Source organism: Megalops cyprinoides, chromosome 7 (genome assembly GCF_013368585.1).
Source record: "Megalops cyprinoides isolate fMegCyp1 chromosome 7, fMegCyp1.pri, whole genome shotgun sequence".
NCBI classification, from domain to species: Eukaryota; Metazoa; Chordata; class Actinopteri; order Elopiformes; family Megalopidae; genus Megalops; species Megalops cyprinoides.
The window spans coordinates 10,930,475-10,944,850 of NC_050589.1; the positions used below are offsets into that span (position 1 = coordinate 10,930,475).

A 14,376-nucleotide genomic window follows, 5' to 3' on the forward strand; every position below is an offset into this window, starting at 1 on the left:
ATATCAGTACAGGCGAGAATGTATGTGTGCAGTTAGGTGAGGGAGCACACGTGTGTGTGTGCCTACATTGTAATCACCTTAAGGTAAACAACACACCAAAACCCATACACCTCCTGGGTACAAATTTAGAGGAAGTCCAGTCCTCTGTAACTCCAAACTATACCACCAGTACCTGGAGGATGGCTGGAGGAGGTCTAACCTTTATGTAGCTGGAGTTCAGAATGAACCAAAAAGAAGTAAATGTCCAGACATTCCCAAACTCATATACATACAGAACATATTCCTATATTCTAAATCAGAAACAAAATGAACAAAACAATTTCAATTCTTTATTCAAAAACAACTTTTCAAAAACAACACTCAAAACATAGAAATATATACAGTAGATTTGCACTTTTACATTACTCATAAGCAAAAATAAAGTCTTTTAATATTTAAAAGCTTTTTTAATATTGACTTTTCAGTTTACCCAACTTTACTGATTTAAGGGTGTTGCTTCTCTGGGTATAATCACTGTAACGATTACATTAGTGTTTTCATTTGACAAAATTCCAGCATTTCAAAGACAGTGCCAGCACACACAGAATGATTTGTGCAAAGAAAATAAAAGAAAAAGCAAACAGGAAACAGTGACTAAAAATGGATGATCGTTTGTGTTGTTCTCTCTTGAGTTCATTTGTCCTATCATAATCACAGGACTAAAAGGTCCTCCGAAAGCCTGTTTGAACTCAAAGACAACCTGTCCCCTTAAAAATAACTTTCCATAACTGTCCTGTCTGGCCCCTACCTTCCCTTAAATCTCTGATTTAAAGGTAAAACTTAAAGGATTTAAGTTGGGTCCCAAAACAACACAGAACTGTGCTATATTCACGATCTCCTTTATAAGAAAATACAACATGTCCTCAAAGTTACCAGCAGAGGGCACTTTTTGTCATTACAACGTGATATTTTTTTCTCTTCCCCAAAAGACATTTCCAAAAAAATACATTTATTTTTTTTCCCTGACACACATTATGGGAACTGCAAAGTTTCAGGAGCTGGAAAAGAGTATTCTACAATTCTACAAGTATTCTACAAATGGGAGGTGTAATTGTTATTTATAACCTAAAACAGATTAATCAAATGCAAATATTTAAAATGCTATACAAGGTTCATTAAACACCATCAAACACACTTTCTCCTTTGGTGTTGAAAAATGACCAAAAGGTGTCTGTTTTTAAACAGTGTGATGAAAGTTACTCTTTAAATGTTTACTTTGTAAACATTCGTGATAAATATTCTTAGATGGATATTTTCTTGATTCCAAAACAATAATTATAAGAGCTTTTTGCATGTCTTTCTTGCAATGTGATCACAGTCATAAATCATTACCAAAACAGACATTTAACCTTTCTGGATGCAACAAGTCAATGAGACAAAACCTGTTGCTATTATTTGCCATTCCAGCTGACGTGAATAGTATACCTTTGCATTTTCCTTTGTGTCAGGAAAGGTTTTCAGAAAAAAGACAACAGAAAACATCAATTAATAAAAATGAATAGTTCAAGCACAGATAGGACTCTTCCCTGGATCTCTTGCTCAGCCCCCCCTGACCTCTGACCCCTGACCCCTGAACCTTCTCTCAGTCTGTGGAGACACAGAGCTCCCCTTCACTGTGTTCACCTGCATCACTCTCCTCCCCCTCGCTGCGAGGGGATCTTTGAGAGTCCTCGCTCCGCCCCTGGGGCGACCGGGCGTTCTGAGGTTCTGGGCAAAGCTGAAGGAGGTGGTCTGCGAGGGTGGGGTGCAGGGGGAGTTGCTTCATGGGCAGGGGCGTGGTCTGGTACTGGCAGTCGCTGGAGGGGTACCGCTGCCGCTGATTTGACTGACTGAAAGAAACAAATAAAAAGCAAAAACAAAGTGGGTAAAACACTACAGACGCAAAAAGGGAAGGCCACATGAACAGAGATGTAATATTGACTGCATTGTTCCTTCATAATGTGGCCACTCAAAGTGGATTTCAAGATGATATATATTTTGTGCACTGTTTATTGTTCCAGCAAAGATAGAGTACATATTAGGACTAGCGTTTTTTTTTTTTTTACAGTTCTGACAACTTTCATCACCAACTTAATTACAAACTTCTTAAGGAGTCTATTGGTCTTAACAAGCCCTGGCTAGCTTGTAAGTTATCAATCTTTTTCATTTTAAAACTAGCAACCCTTAGAAAAGTTCCCATTTTGAAGCTCTTGAATATCCTTTTATTATTGTTTGCATAACAGATAGTATTAGCTGTACCCTAATGGCATATTCAGACAGCAAACAGTTGTTGAGTGTGTCTTCATCGGTAAGGTGTCTGAGAGACCCCTCCTTCCCGTCATCGGGACTCACCTGGGGGGCTGGGCACGATGCTGCCCCTGCCGCTGGCTCCTCATGATGGCTTTATACTCGCCCACACGCAAGCGACGCCCCTCCAGTATGCAGGTGCGCTTCGGGCGGGGCTTGTACTTGTAGTCGGGGTAACGCTCCAGGTGCTGGCGGCTCAGGCGGGCCTGCTCCTCATAATACGGCTGCTTCTGCTGGTTGGACATGGCCTTCCAGCGGGTGCCTGCAGGGGGCAGCAGAGTACCAGGAAAGAATTTTGGGTATTTTTTTTTTTTTGGATTGATTTACATTTACATTTACATTTATTCATTTGGCAAAGAACTCGATGGTACACAAGTATTGTACCATTCAACACCATACCAACACACAAGACTTCACACACGTGATGGATGTGATTATATGCACATTAATTAATGAATTAATAGTTAATGAACAAACACAGTATGGTATAGTGATGTGGCAGGGCCTCCCCAGTGGCCTCCCTCAGTAGACTCCTTTTTCATTTCCACGACCGAGTCTTTGAACGATGAGGCACACATGTAAAGAATGTGGCTGTGCCTCCATTATTTACATTATCTGACACTGGTGTGAAAGACATACTTATGATCTAATGTATGCATATTGCACTGTAATGCTTCCTTGGTGTGAGCTATGCAAAGAATGTAGTGAATGTGATGGAACAATAAATAGAATGAAAGGAATGCCATGCGCTAAAACAATAGACCAAGCCATCCAGGTGATTTAAAGACCAGTGAATTGACAGAGCGTCTGTACAGTGATTTAAAATAGAAACAAAATGAAGGAAAAAAATCTACAAAATAAGCTCCTAATTTCAGCATCAGCGCTTGCGTGACACTGTGACCCCCCTGCTGCTTGGGCTTAAGCAACACATTCAGAGTGAAGCCCTGGTCATTCTAAAAGGTATTCAGACAACAACACCTCCAAACCACAAACCCATATGGAGCGACAGAGAGTCACAGGGGTAAAGCAGCGGGACTTCTAAACCAGAAGGTTGCAGGTCCAATTTCAAGGTGTATGTAATTTAATAACAGGTACACTGCTGTCAGTATTTTAGCCTTCTCTGTTTCAGCACCTGCCCTGCGTTGTGTGTGAATGGGTACTATGTGTGTGGCACGGTGTGGGCGGGGACTCACCCAGTATCTTGCTGATGCTGGAGTTGTGCATGTCAGGGAAGGCCTGCAGAATGCGTCTCCTCTCGTCCTTGGCCCACACCATAAATGCGTTCATGGGCCGCTTGATGTGCTCGGAGGATGGAGCCTGGCCTTCGGAGAAACTCCTTTGACCTGCCACTGACAGCGCCCCCGCTGGAGGGAGGACAGAGGTGCATGTCATGAGCTAAGCTCTCTTCAGTGTGATGGCATGGTGGCTGTGCTTGCTGTGAGTGGTTTTGTACGCACTATAGAAGGTCTAGGAATTGCAATGTACTGTATTCTGTACACTGTAAAACTGGAGCATTACAATAATATGTTTAACACCCTGTTAACAGAAAACGTGTCGAAACAAGAACAGGTTTCCTGTGCCTTCAGTGAGAGTGGGGAGGAATGGATCATCACAACACAGAGAATGCAGTCTGTTCACAAGAAGAGCAGGCCCCTACCCTCTGAGTCACTGTTAGGACAGTCCTCACTGACTCTGTGGGCCTGTCTGTCCTCCTTCCTCTTTCCATGGGACAGGCCCTCACATGGAGACACCTCCTAAACAACACAGTCATATGTAGCACAGATATACAGGCACACCACACAGACAAAGCACAAACAGACAGACAGGCAGACACATGTACACAAACAGACACAACATAATCACAATGACAAAACAACACAACACATTACAGACAGAAAAGTTAAAAGATAAAAGTTAAAAAAATCATACACAAACAAAAAATCCATATGCACAAAACCGGGGCAGCCACAAACAGTTTACAAGGATGTCTGTCAGCAGTGGGGCGCAGGGAGAAGTACTGACTGTCCCAGAATGCATCAGTGTATGTGACCTCGGGCGGGCAGCAAACGTGACAGGTAAGGAGGAATAACTGGAATCACCTCTCTGCTGGATGGGGGAAATGCTTGCCATACTTCTGAACACTACACTGCAAAGAGCGGGGGCCCAACCCGGAAACCTTTGCGGTTTCGATGACAGAGGGGAGGCAGGTTTAACTAGGCCAGGTATAGGTTTTAGAGGACAAAGTTCAATACAATACACAGCAGAGACACAGAAGTAAACAGAGAGGCACTGCAGTTTCTTATTGACTGGAGTCTGTATAGTTTAGATCTATATGTCTCCACATACTAAAAGCTACAGTATTCCCCCCCAGTAACCAAGATGCATCTAAATGTTTTCTTGTAAAGAAAACTACTGGTAGCTACTGGTAACTACTGGTAACATACTGGTAGGAAGCTTCACTATTCAGAGCTGCCTCTCGGAACTCAGTCCAGGTAAAGCAGGTTCAGGCAAGCAGGCACTCCCAAACCCACCCTCTGTGTGGTGTTGTCCCTCTCTTTGTCCCCTGCCCCGTGGGTCCTCAGAAGCAGCTGGGCTTCGTGGATGGCCCGGGTCACCACATCGCCCTCGATATGGACGTCTGCAGGAGAGTTTGTCATTTACATTCCATTATTGTCATTTAGCAGACACTCTTATCCAGAGCGACTTACATCAGTGACAGTTCCTTTACAATGTTGTCCATTTATACAGCTGGATATTTACTGATGCAATTGTGGGTCGAGTACCTTGCCAAAGGGTACTGCAGTGCCCAGCAAGAAACTGAACCAGCAAACTTTTGGTTATGAGCCTTACCGCTCCTTACCAATACACCACACTGCTGCCCTTAATTTAATACCTTAAGGCAGTGTTTCTCAATCCTGCTCCTGGAGCCCCCCTGTCCTGCATATCTTCAATCCATTCTTGCTCCAAACACACCTGATTGAAATTAGTGTGAGCTCTTGATTAAATCAGGTGTGCCCAGCTAATCAAAAGTGCCACTGATGAGTTCAGTCAGGTAGGTAGAGCAGGGAAAGATGGAAAACGTGCAGAGCAGGCAGGCCCCAGGAGCAGGATTGAGAATCCAAGAGTCCACCCAGATCTGGTTTAACATCACTTTAACCAAATATTTCTGTCTCTTATGGTTAGTCATGCATGACGCAGGTGTTATTACTGGCAGAGGAAGTATTTTAGTAGTGGTGTGGAACGAGCTACTGACAGAGGGTGAGCAAATTAGGGTGATCCCACCCCCTGATCTGTATTCATCCTGTGATTGGGGGGAGTGGGTGGAGCCACAGCACCCTCTTCTGATAATTTCCTCATCATCTTCCCACCTCACTCACCCAGGCGGCCCCCAGGCTTAGGAGGGGTATGCTGCAGGTCCCGGGTCCCATAGCCAGTCTGCAGGTTTGGAGATCCCACCTCCTGGGCCTTGGGACTAGACATCTTCCTTAAGTCCTGCCCCCTGGGTTTGGAGGTCAGGTTCAGTGGCTGGCTCGCTGGCTGCAAGACAGACAGCACTCTTACCCAATCAGCTCCTGTGAATCCCCAGTGGGACCCAATGGCATAGACGCTGGGTCAAGCTGGGTTTCAGCGTGCATTCTGGGTAATACAGCCGACTTTTGAACAACTCGTGTCAATACGATTGTTTCATCAGAAAAATGAACAGATTTTTCTACTGCTTTTTAATAGCATCGATTTGTTTAATGGTATGAAATAGTTTTTTCTTCTTAATCCACTTTAAACAGTAAACATTGAAATAAAGAAATCTAACCTTGTTAGGACATACCAAACAGAACAACTTACATGAATCGGTGTATTGATGAATTCTATAAAAATATTTGCATCATTTTGGAATGACGGATGTTAACAATATCAGTTCAAAGGTGAGTATCTTGATGCTGGGGAACGTGCAATAAGTATGCTCCATGCAATCAGTCAAGAAAGTGACACATGAAGAGCTAGCAATGTTATGTGGCTAATGTATTTCCAGACAGTAATGTATCTGTCATGTATACTTTATGACAAATTAGAACAGATGAATACTTAATGAGTAACACTTAACTTCTACTACTCCCCTCCCACTAGCAAACAGTTCTTGTGTCTGAGCATTACCTGTAGGTGGACTGTACCATTGGACCTTTTTGTGGGGGTGGCCTGAGAATCAGAGAAGAGATGTATGGGATATTCCGCTACATTGAGGTTTGAAGGAAAAGAAGAAACAAAAATTAATGGATGAACCAGCTAGATGTGGTGTTGCTTTGTACTGACAAACATAAATGTAATTGCAGATGTCTGTATTCCATGAGTAAATGGCACATTTCTATTTGGAAAGAGACAGTAATTGATCTGGAATGACTTTCAATGACTAAGGGAGTACCTTGAGTACCCTGCCCAAGGGTACAGCAGCAGTGTGAATTAAACCAGCAAACTTTCAGTTATGAGTCCTGCTCCTTAACCACTATGCTACACTACCACCCTAAATGTAGTTAAATCTAGTGTTTTGTTCCTCTCCCCTAAAAAAGTACAGTAAGTTAAACTGGATTTAAAAGCATGAGGTGGCTCTAGTTACACGTGAAGTTTTAGGACTTTAAATCATTTCAGCCAAATGAAGGGCTATGCTGTGGAGGTGTGTCTATCTGACTGGGCCAATCGGATGTCTCACCTGACTTACACAGGTTAGGCTGGAAGGACCGGCCAATCCGAGTTTCAGGGGTGGAGAGTGTCTGCGTGTTGGGGTGGAAGGTAGGGATCATCATGTAGGGCATGTTCACCTGCTGGGACAGAGGACCACACAGGTGGGGTCAGAGGTCACACAGCAACCCACTCTTGAACATTAGTGCTTCCCCTACTTTTTACGCCATCTACGCTGTTCCAGATCGAGCACTGACAGTCACACATTTTTGTAATGAACAATAATGATGAATTCCAAGTGTCTGAAATGAGGTTACCGTTACAGCAAACACAGGTTTTTAAGTATGGTATATGAATGTATTCCAATACATCTGAATTAATTCTACAAGTACAACTTATTACCAAACCTTGGTGGATGAACTAATGAGTTTATTAAGTACAGACTAAAGTCTCTGGTAGTTTATCAGCACAAAACAGAATGGAAGGTCCCCCGCCCACGGTACTGCCCTTCTCAAGGTTTTGTCCCTCCAAATTATATTCTGAACAATTCAGTGAAAACTTTTCAACTCTGATCCAGGACCAGCTTCTAACGGCAAAGCAACACTAGGCACCCGGGCAGCAGTGGCTTCATCTCACCTGGATCTGCTGCTGCAGCAAGTTGATCTTCTGCTGCTGCTGGATCAGCTGCTGCTGTTGCCTGGCGATCTGCATCCAAGACATGCAAGCACATTCTAGGATTTGTTCACAGATCTCTGTGACCCTGCTCTATGCCTGGTGGGTGTCAGCTCTGTGCTGGGTGGATGGGGGCTCTGTGCCTGGTGGATATGAGCTCTGTGCTGGGTGGGTGTGAGCTCTGTGCTGGTCGGCTGTGAGCTCTGTCCCGGGTGGATGGGGGCTCTGTCTCGGGTGGGTGTGACCTCTGTGCTGGTCAGGTGTGAGCTCTGTACTGGTCGGGTGTGAGCTCTGTGCTGGTCGGGTGTGAGCTCTGTCCTAGGTGGATGGGGGCTCTGTGCTGGGTGGATGGGGGCTCTGTGCTGGGTGGATGGGGGCTCTGTGCTGGGTGGATGTGAGCTCTGTGCTGGGTGGATGTGAGCTCTGTGCTGGGTGGATGTGAGCTCTGTGCTGGGTGGATGGGGGCTCTGTGCTGGGTGGGTGTGAGCTCTATGCTGGTCGGGTGTGAGCTCTGTCCTGGGTGGATGGGGGCTCTGTGCTGGGGGGATGGGGGCTCTGTACCTGGTGGATGGGGGCTCTGTGCTGGGTGGATGTGAGCTCTGTGCTGGGTGGATGGGGGCTCTGTACCTGGTGGATGGGGGCTCTGTACCTGGTGGATGTGAGCTCTGTGGTGGGTGGGTGTGAGCTCTGTCCTGGGTGGATGGGGGCTCTGTACCGGGTAGATGTGAGCTCTGTGCTGGGTGGGTGTGAGCTCTGTGCTGGGTGGGTGTGAGCTCTGTGCTGGGTGGATGGGGGCTCTGTACCTGGTGGATGGGAGCTCTGTGCTGGGTGGGTGTGAGCTCTGTGCTGGGTGGATGGAGGCTCTGTGCTGGGTGGGTATGAGCTCTGTGCTGGGTGGATGGGGGCTCTGTGCTGGGTGGGTGTGAGCTCTGTGCTGGGTGGATAGGGGCTCTGTATCTGGTGGATGGGGACTCTGTGCTGGGTGGGTGTGAGCTCTGTGCTGTGTGGGTGTGAGCTCTGTACCTGGTGGATGGGTGCTCTGTGCTGGGTGGGTGTGAGCTCTGTGCTGGGTGGGTGTGCCTCACCTGCTCCTGCTGTTGCCTGGCCAGCTCCATCTGCTGCTGCTGCTTCTCCAGGAGGAGGGCGGCCATGTTCCTCTGCTCGGAGTGTGCCCCCAGCAGCGTCTCCCTCAGGCCTGACAGCTGCCGGATCATCAGCAGCAGCTGCAGCTCCTTCTCCACCAGGCTTTCCTGTGTACCTGCCAGTGCGGAGGCCACAGCCAGGTCACACAAGGTCAAAGAGTCACTAAAGGGTCCTGCAGGTGCAATCACAATCAGACACATAGACTGAGGAGGAGGGTCAAACAGGTGCATAGCTCCGATGCACTCGACCAGAGTCAAAAGCAGGGTCACACAAAGTCGTGAAAGGTCACCGAAGGGTCACTGAGGGGTCATGCAGGTACGGGTGTGATCAGATGGACAGATAGAGGAGGGTCAGCCTCACACAGTTCCAGGCACAAGATGAGCCAAATTCAGAGCCAGAGACAAGCAATCAATTTATTTATTTTAATATTAAAGTACAGTGCACTTAGTTAAGACACTGGGAGCCCCCTCACCCCTGAGGTCCCCTGTCCTTGAAGAGCTCTTCCCCAGCACCCTCTCCCTCCAGTCCGAGCTCAGCAGCTTCTCGATGCTCGGCATCACTGTGGAAACACAGCGTGATGTGGGAGTCTGTGAGTGAGGGTATCAGCTACTGCCTGCACCCTGCCCACTACAGCAAAGTCCTTTTCAACACAGGCCATAAAAGTCACAGCAACATTTTGCATATGAAAACTCCCATTGAAGCAGCAGTCGTTGTTTTTCATAATTTTTCAACGAAAACACAAAACATTTGGTGTCTTGAAGCTGACCCTTGCTTCACTTTGACATATTGAAAATAGACATCAATTACACCCTCCTATTGCGATTCCAGCACCACCAGAAAGCCACTCCGGCCAATCAGATCTCTCCAAAACTGAAATTCCTTTTGAGGGCAAGCTATAAAAGTTACATGTGTCACTCCTTTCACCTTTTCACTTAAAGATCACTGCACTTGAATGGCGCTAAGCCTTGCATTAATGAAAACCTTAGTGTGGATACCACTTTTCCGCCTTTTCCTTCTTTCATCTGCCTTCCCTTATGAGACTGTGCCAGACTTAAGACTGCACCGGTGCTGTTTGAGCAGCTATGGCTCACCTGAATGCACTTCTTTTTGGAAAATCTCCTTTGGAAATTCCCATATAGTCAGAGCTCCGGTGAATGTTTGATGCATAGTGGTCCCTGTCCTTCCCCCCTCTGAGTGCAGACAGACAGACAGACAGACAGGAGGGAGGAGGGAGGAGTCTTACCCTTGCTCATGTTGTGAGGGAGGTCTAGTCTGTCCTCACCCTCCCTCTCCTCTGCAGCAGTATCATCCTGTTTGGGAAAAAGATTGCTCATCAACCCTTTTATTACTAGAGGCGGTGCAGTAACTTGCCTCTAGCTGTTTGCACCACATTTATTTCAAATGTGTATTTTTGCTGCTGGATATGAACTGCAGTTGACAATATTCAGGTTAAGTACCCAGTCCCTGGGTATAAGAGCTATGTCTTCCTTGGGATTTTAACCTACAAACAACCATTAGTGCTCCCTTTGGAACCCACAAACCCAAAACATTGCTCATGTAACACCAACAGCTGATGCAGTCGACTGCGGTTACGAATGCTGCAAGTCATCCTCCTTACCGATGGCGAGCGTACGCTTCGACGCACCCCCGACAGAAGCTCCACCCTCTCAGTGAACCAATCACAAGACGAGGCTCCCTGGGGCCCGCCTCTGTTGACCCCACGCCCATCTCCTCTCTCCTCCCTCTCCAGCTTCACCATCACACTGGTCAGGTCACTGTTACCATGGAGACGCATCATGGTGGGACAGGACTCCCACATTCTGCACCAGTCCAATTGGGGGGGTTGGGGGGGGTGACAGGGAGTGAGAGAGAGAGGGAGGGAGAAAGAACGAGAGATGGGCATTAAAGAGAGGCCTCAGATGTGACATGCAGTCAATGTCTTCCCCTGTGAATGACATTTACATTTACATTTACTCATTTAGCAGACGCTTTTATCCAAAGCGACTTACAATACGAGGAATACATTCAAGATACAGTATGAAAGGAGGCCTTGTAGTAAGCGCAAAGTGCTAAGGGAGCTGTAAGGGATAAAGCATGACAATGCAGACAGAAAGGTGAACTGATAAGTGCTATAAGATAAAGTGCAACAGAATAAGGTGAGGGTTAGAAACGTTAGTATGTTAGGCGAGAAGGTGTGTTCGGAAGAGGTGAGTCTTCAAGAGATTCTTGAAGATAGAGAGGGACGCCCCTGCTCTTATAGCCTTTGGTAGAATGACACTCGGTTCACGGCTATGCTCGTGGTGCTGCAGTTTTGGTTGCCTAAGTGAGGCCTCGCTTGAGGTTTGGCTCTAAGTGGCACAGGTTTGTGCCGCGAGTCATGCCACAGGGTTCTCCTGGTCACATCTGGTTAAACCCAAATTACCATCACGCTTGTGGTCTAACCATCACTGTGACCGTGCAGCTGGATACGCACGATGGCACGGCCGCAAAAATGAAACCTCGCCCATGAATCAACGTTCTTCTTTGGCAGCAGTAAAATCTGACCAGACATTATTCAAATCTGCATAACTGGCAGTTGTACAGACCTTCTTGTGGTTGGTTTTGTTTGGCATGTTTTGTAATACTCTGTTGGAAAACAGTTATTTCCCAGATAGACTTCTACATTGCCCTGGCATGGAGCCCTGAATCAAGACCATAGTCTGAGAGTAACCACTCTGGAGCAAGGCTCTCTGCTCCACTTCCTCCAGAGAAGATCGGTATCTTTCCGTTCAACGAACAAGCAGCCCATTTGAATATGACAGTCCAGGATGATACGCAGTCCACTGTGACACACGAGTCGGTTTCTGACACAATGTGCAATATGATTCTCTATTTTCTATTCTCTGTGCCCAAATATGTCCACCTTCCACAAACAGGATGGAAACATTTTTGTTGTGCATGTAGTTATGCATTATGATTGACACCTCAGATTAGGTAATATGATATCCTGCCAAAGAACAGAATACAAACCTGCCAAATTGGCTTACATATGAGGAAGCACCTCCAGGAACTTCTAGTGAGCACAACTATTTTAAATAACAACTGAGCAGACAGTCTTAAATGACAGTGAGTGACTGAGTGAGTGAGTGAGTGAGTGATTAACTGAGTGACTGCCTGACTGACTGACTGAGTGGGTGATTGACTGAGTGAGTCAGTCAGTGACTGAGTCTCTAAGGCAGGAAGTCAGCAAGAGTGGCACTGCACTGCTATTGGTCAACTGCAGTCACAAAGGTCAATACAAGGGTCAATGAAATGATACAAATATCATAACACATCGATACATTAATTTCTCTCTCTCTCTCTCTCTCTCTCTCTCTTAAAACACTTTGAACACTCAAACGCTCCAAATCTCCACTTTCGGAAAGCAATCACACTGCCCTCTCCGTCAGCTGTAATTGGGCCTCCGGGGTTCTCCGCTCGACCCGACTCTTTCTATGAACGCGGGGCTGAGGTGCGTTTATGAAATCCGAAAGCAGGCTGCTTTGCATGCTGCACAGCAGAGCTTTGTCCGTGTGAACACAGGCAGACTATTCAAATCTCTCTCAGCCAAGCGTGGAGTCTCGCGACCAACCTTCAGGAACATGGGGGGTTTTGCGTGGGCAGAGGGACGCGGCGAGTTTTAGGACGATGAGACCGCTGGCTCCTTTCGGATTCTCTCGAGTCCTTTGCACAAATGCGCTCTGAACTCCGGTGACCTTGTTTTTAACGGAGGGAGGAGCAGCGGAGATGGCTCGGCGAACCTCGGTGAACTCCCCAAATTTGCCCCACCTTTGTGCTTTGCCAAAAAAGAGCGAAGAAAAACAAACCAGCCCGAAAAGCAAAGCAAACCCAAAGAGACAAAGTGTATACATGAGGGAAAAAAAGTTACTGTCGTGAGGCAGGGAGAGGGGAAGCGTGAACAATGGGCATGGGATGGACAAAAGGAACAAAGAGCAGGAAACAGCTGGATAACAACGCAGGAGCAATGCACCCAACATCTGTCGGAGAAGCAGAACGCAATCCAACACTATACCCCCCAAAGGCACGATCAAAACCCCACGTTAAACTCTTTAGTGTGTTATTACGCCTAATGTTTGCTGCGCAGGCTCCAGTTTTGGCCTCAATTTAGATCTTTTAACTGCCGCTGTGAGACTGCAATGAGATTTCCACAATTTTAGGTGAAATTTAGTGTGGGTGTGTTTGCTGAAATCGTGCCTCTGCTTACAACACCTGGGATTATGAAGTAATTTAGGTTCTCCTCCTTAGGAGCTGTGAACAGATATCAGACAGGCTTGCTATGGCAGTTGCTGCTGGTCACAAGCGAAACATCAGTCAAACCAGCACTGTACTGAGGAAATGTACATCTTCAGGTAACATTCACTGTCTGATCCCCAAAATCAATTTCTACACAGTCTTTGAGAGGCTATGTATTGTGATACGTATAGGGCGGCAGTGTAGCACAGTGACAAGGAGCAGGGCTCATAACCAAAAGGTTGCTGGTTTTATTCCCCCTGGGGCACTGCTGCTGTACTCTTGGGCAAGGTACGTACCTCACGAATGCCTCAGTAAATATACAGCTGTATAAATGGATAACATGTTAGAGGAGTGACCTATGTAAGTTGCTCTGGATAACAGTGTCTACTAAATGACAATAATGTAAGGTAATGATATCTAAAAGAATGAATTTTAAGGCTTATGCTGCACATTTTGATGAGACAAGATTCAAGAGACATAAGCAGAGTTCTATTAACAGGATTTGGTAAACATGCTTACACATAGTATAAGGCAATGCAAGCATGTTTGTCTGTACCTAAAAACCCAGTTGTTTTGTCCTGACTTCAGAGTAAAAACAGACTAAAGTTGATTCTTTCCACAGTAAGGGGCATAAAATGATAAAAAAAAAAAAGTGTCAGTGTTATCAAACTTGTTCCAAAGCTGCCCTTGAAGGCCATGCAAAACACCACCGTGAGTATGAAATAATATAATATTCTACTTCCATCTTCTACACAATGTCTAATTACATGCAGTGTGCATTACAATACAGCGTAAAGCAGTTTCCCCATTCCAGCAAACTCGGACACCCAAAGAACGGTGTGCACATCCACCAATAAATAAAGTGAGTGCAACACAAGCTACACTGCGGCCACAGACACTGATCCTCAAGAGGCTGCACAGACAAATGTTAGTGTCTAGTATTAGTGCCTCTCGCTGCATATTCCACCAGAGAAAGATTTCCTTCATTTTAACCCTCATGCGTCTCCATCAGTGCTGAATCCGGCTGCTTCAAAGTCTGTGCCCTTGCAGTTTCACACCCATCTTTTAGTACTTTAGCAGGGCGAATATTCTAGGGTACATAACCATTTCCCCCCACATTCCAGGTTCAAAAACACTGTGCTGAGATCAGAACTAAGAAACGCTGCTGGATTCACTCAAGCGACTGTGGCTGCTTATCTTCGGCTCCAGACCAATGCCCATCTAATGTTTAGCTCAGCAGTTCAGCAGCTGAAGTCCTGCTGTTAAGAACAAAAATGACAAGGACAAGACCCTTCG

At 46.1% G+C, this 14,376-nt stretch overlaps 1 protein-coding gene across 1 annotated transcript; it reads right to left on the reverse strand.

Moving 5' to 3' along the window:
• Positions 1-1,621: 1,621 nt before the first annotated feature.
• LOC118780306 (transcription factor SOX-13-like) lies at positions 1,622-10,627 on the reverse strand. Its single transcript, XM_036532738.1, has 13 exons — positions 10,427-10,627; positions 10,052-10,118; positions 9,281-9,367; positions 8,751-8,923; positions 7,630-7,698; positions 7,025-7,136; positions 6,475-6,551; positions 5,703-5,862; positions 4,857-4,963; positions 3,983-4,079; positions 3,519-3,689; positions 2,371-2,587; positions 1,622-1,868 (listed from the first exon to the last, which is right to left on the reverse strand). The coding sequence occupies exons 1-13, from the start codon at positions 10,625-10,627 to the stop codon at positions 1,622-1,624; spliced, it is 1,785 nt and encodes a 594-aa protein (XP_036388631.1).
• Between the last annotated feature and the right edge of the window lie 3,749 nt (positions 10,628-14,376).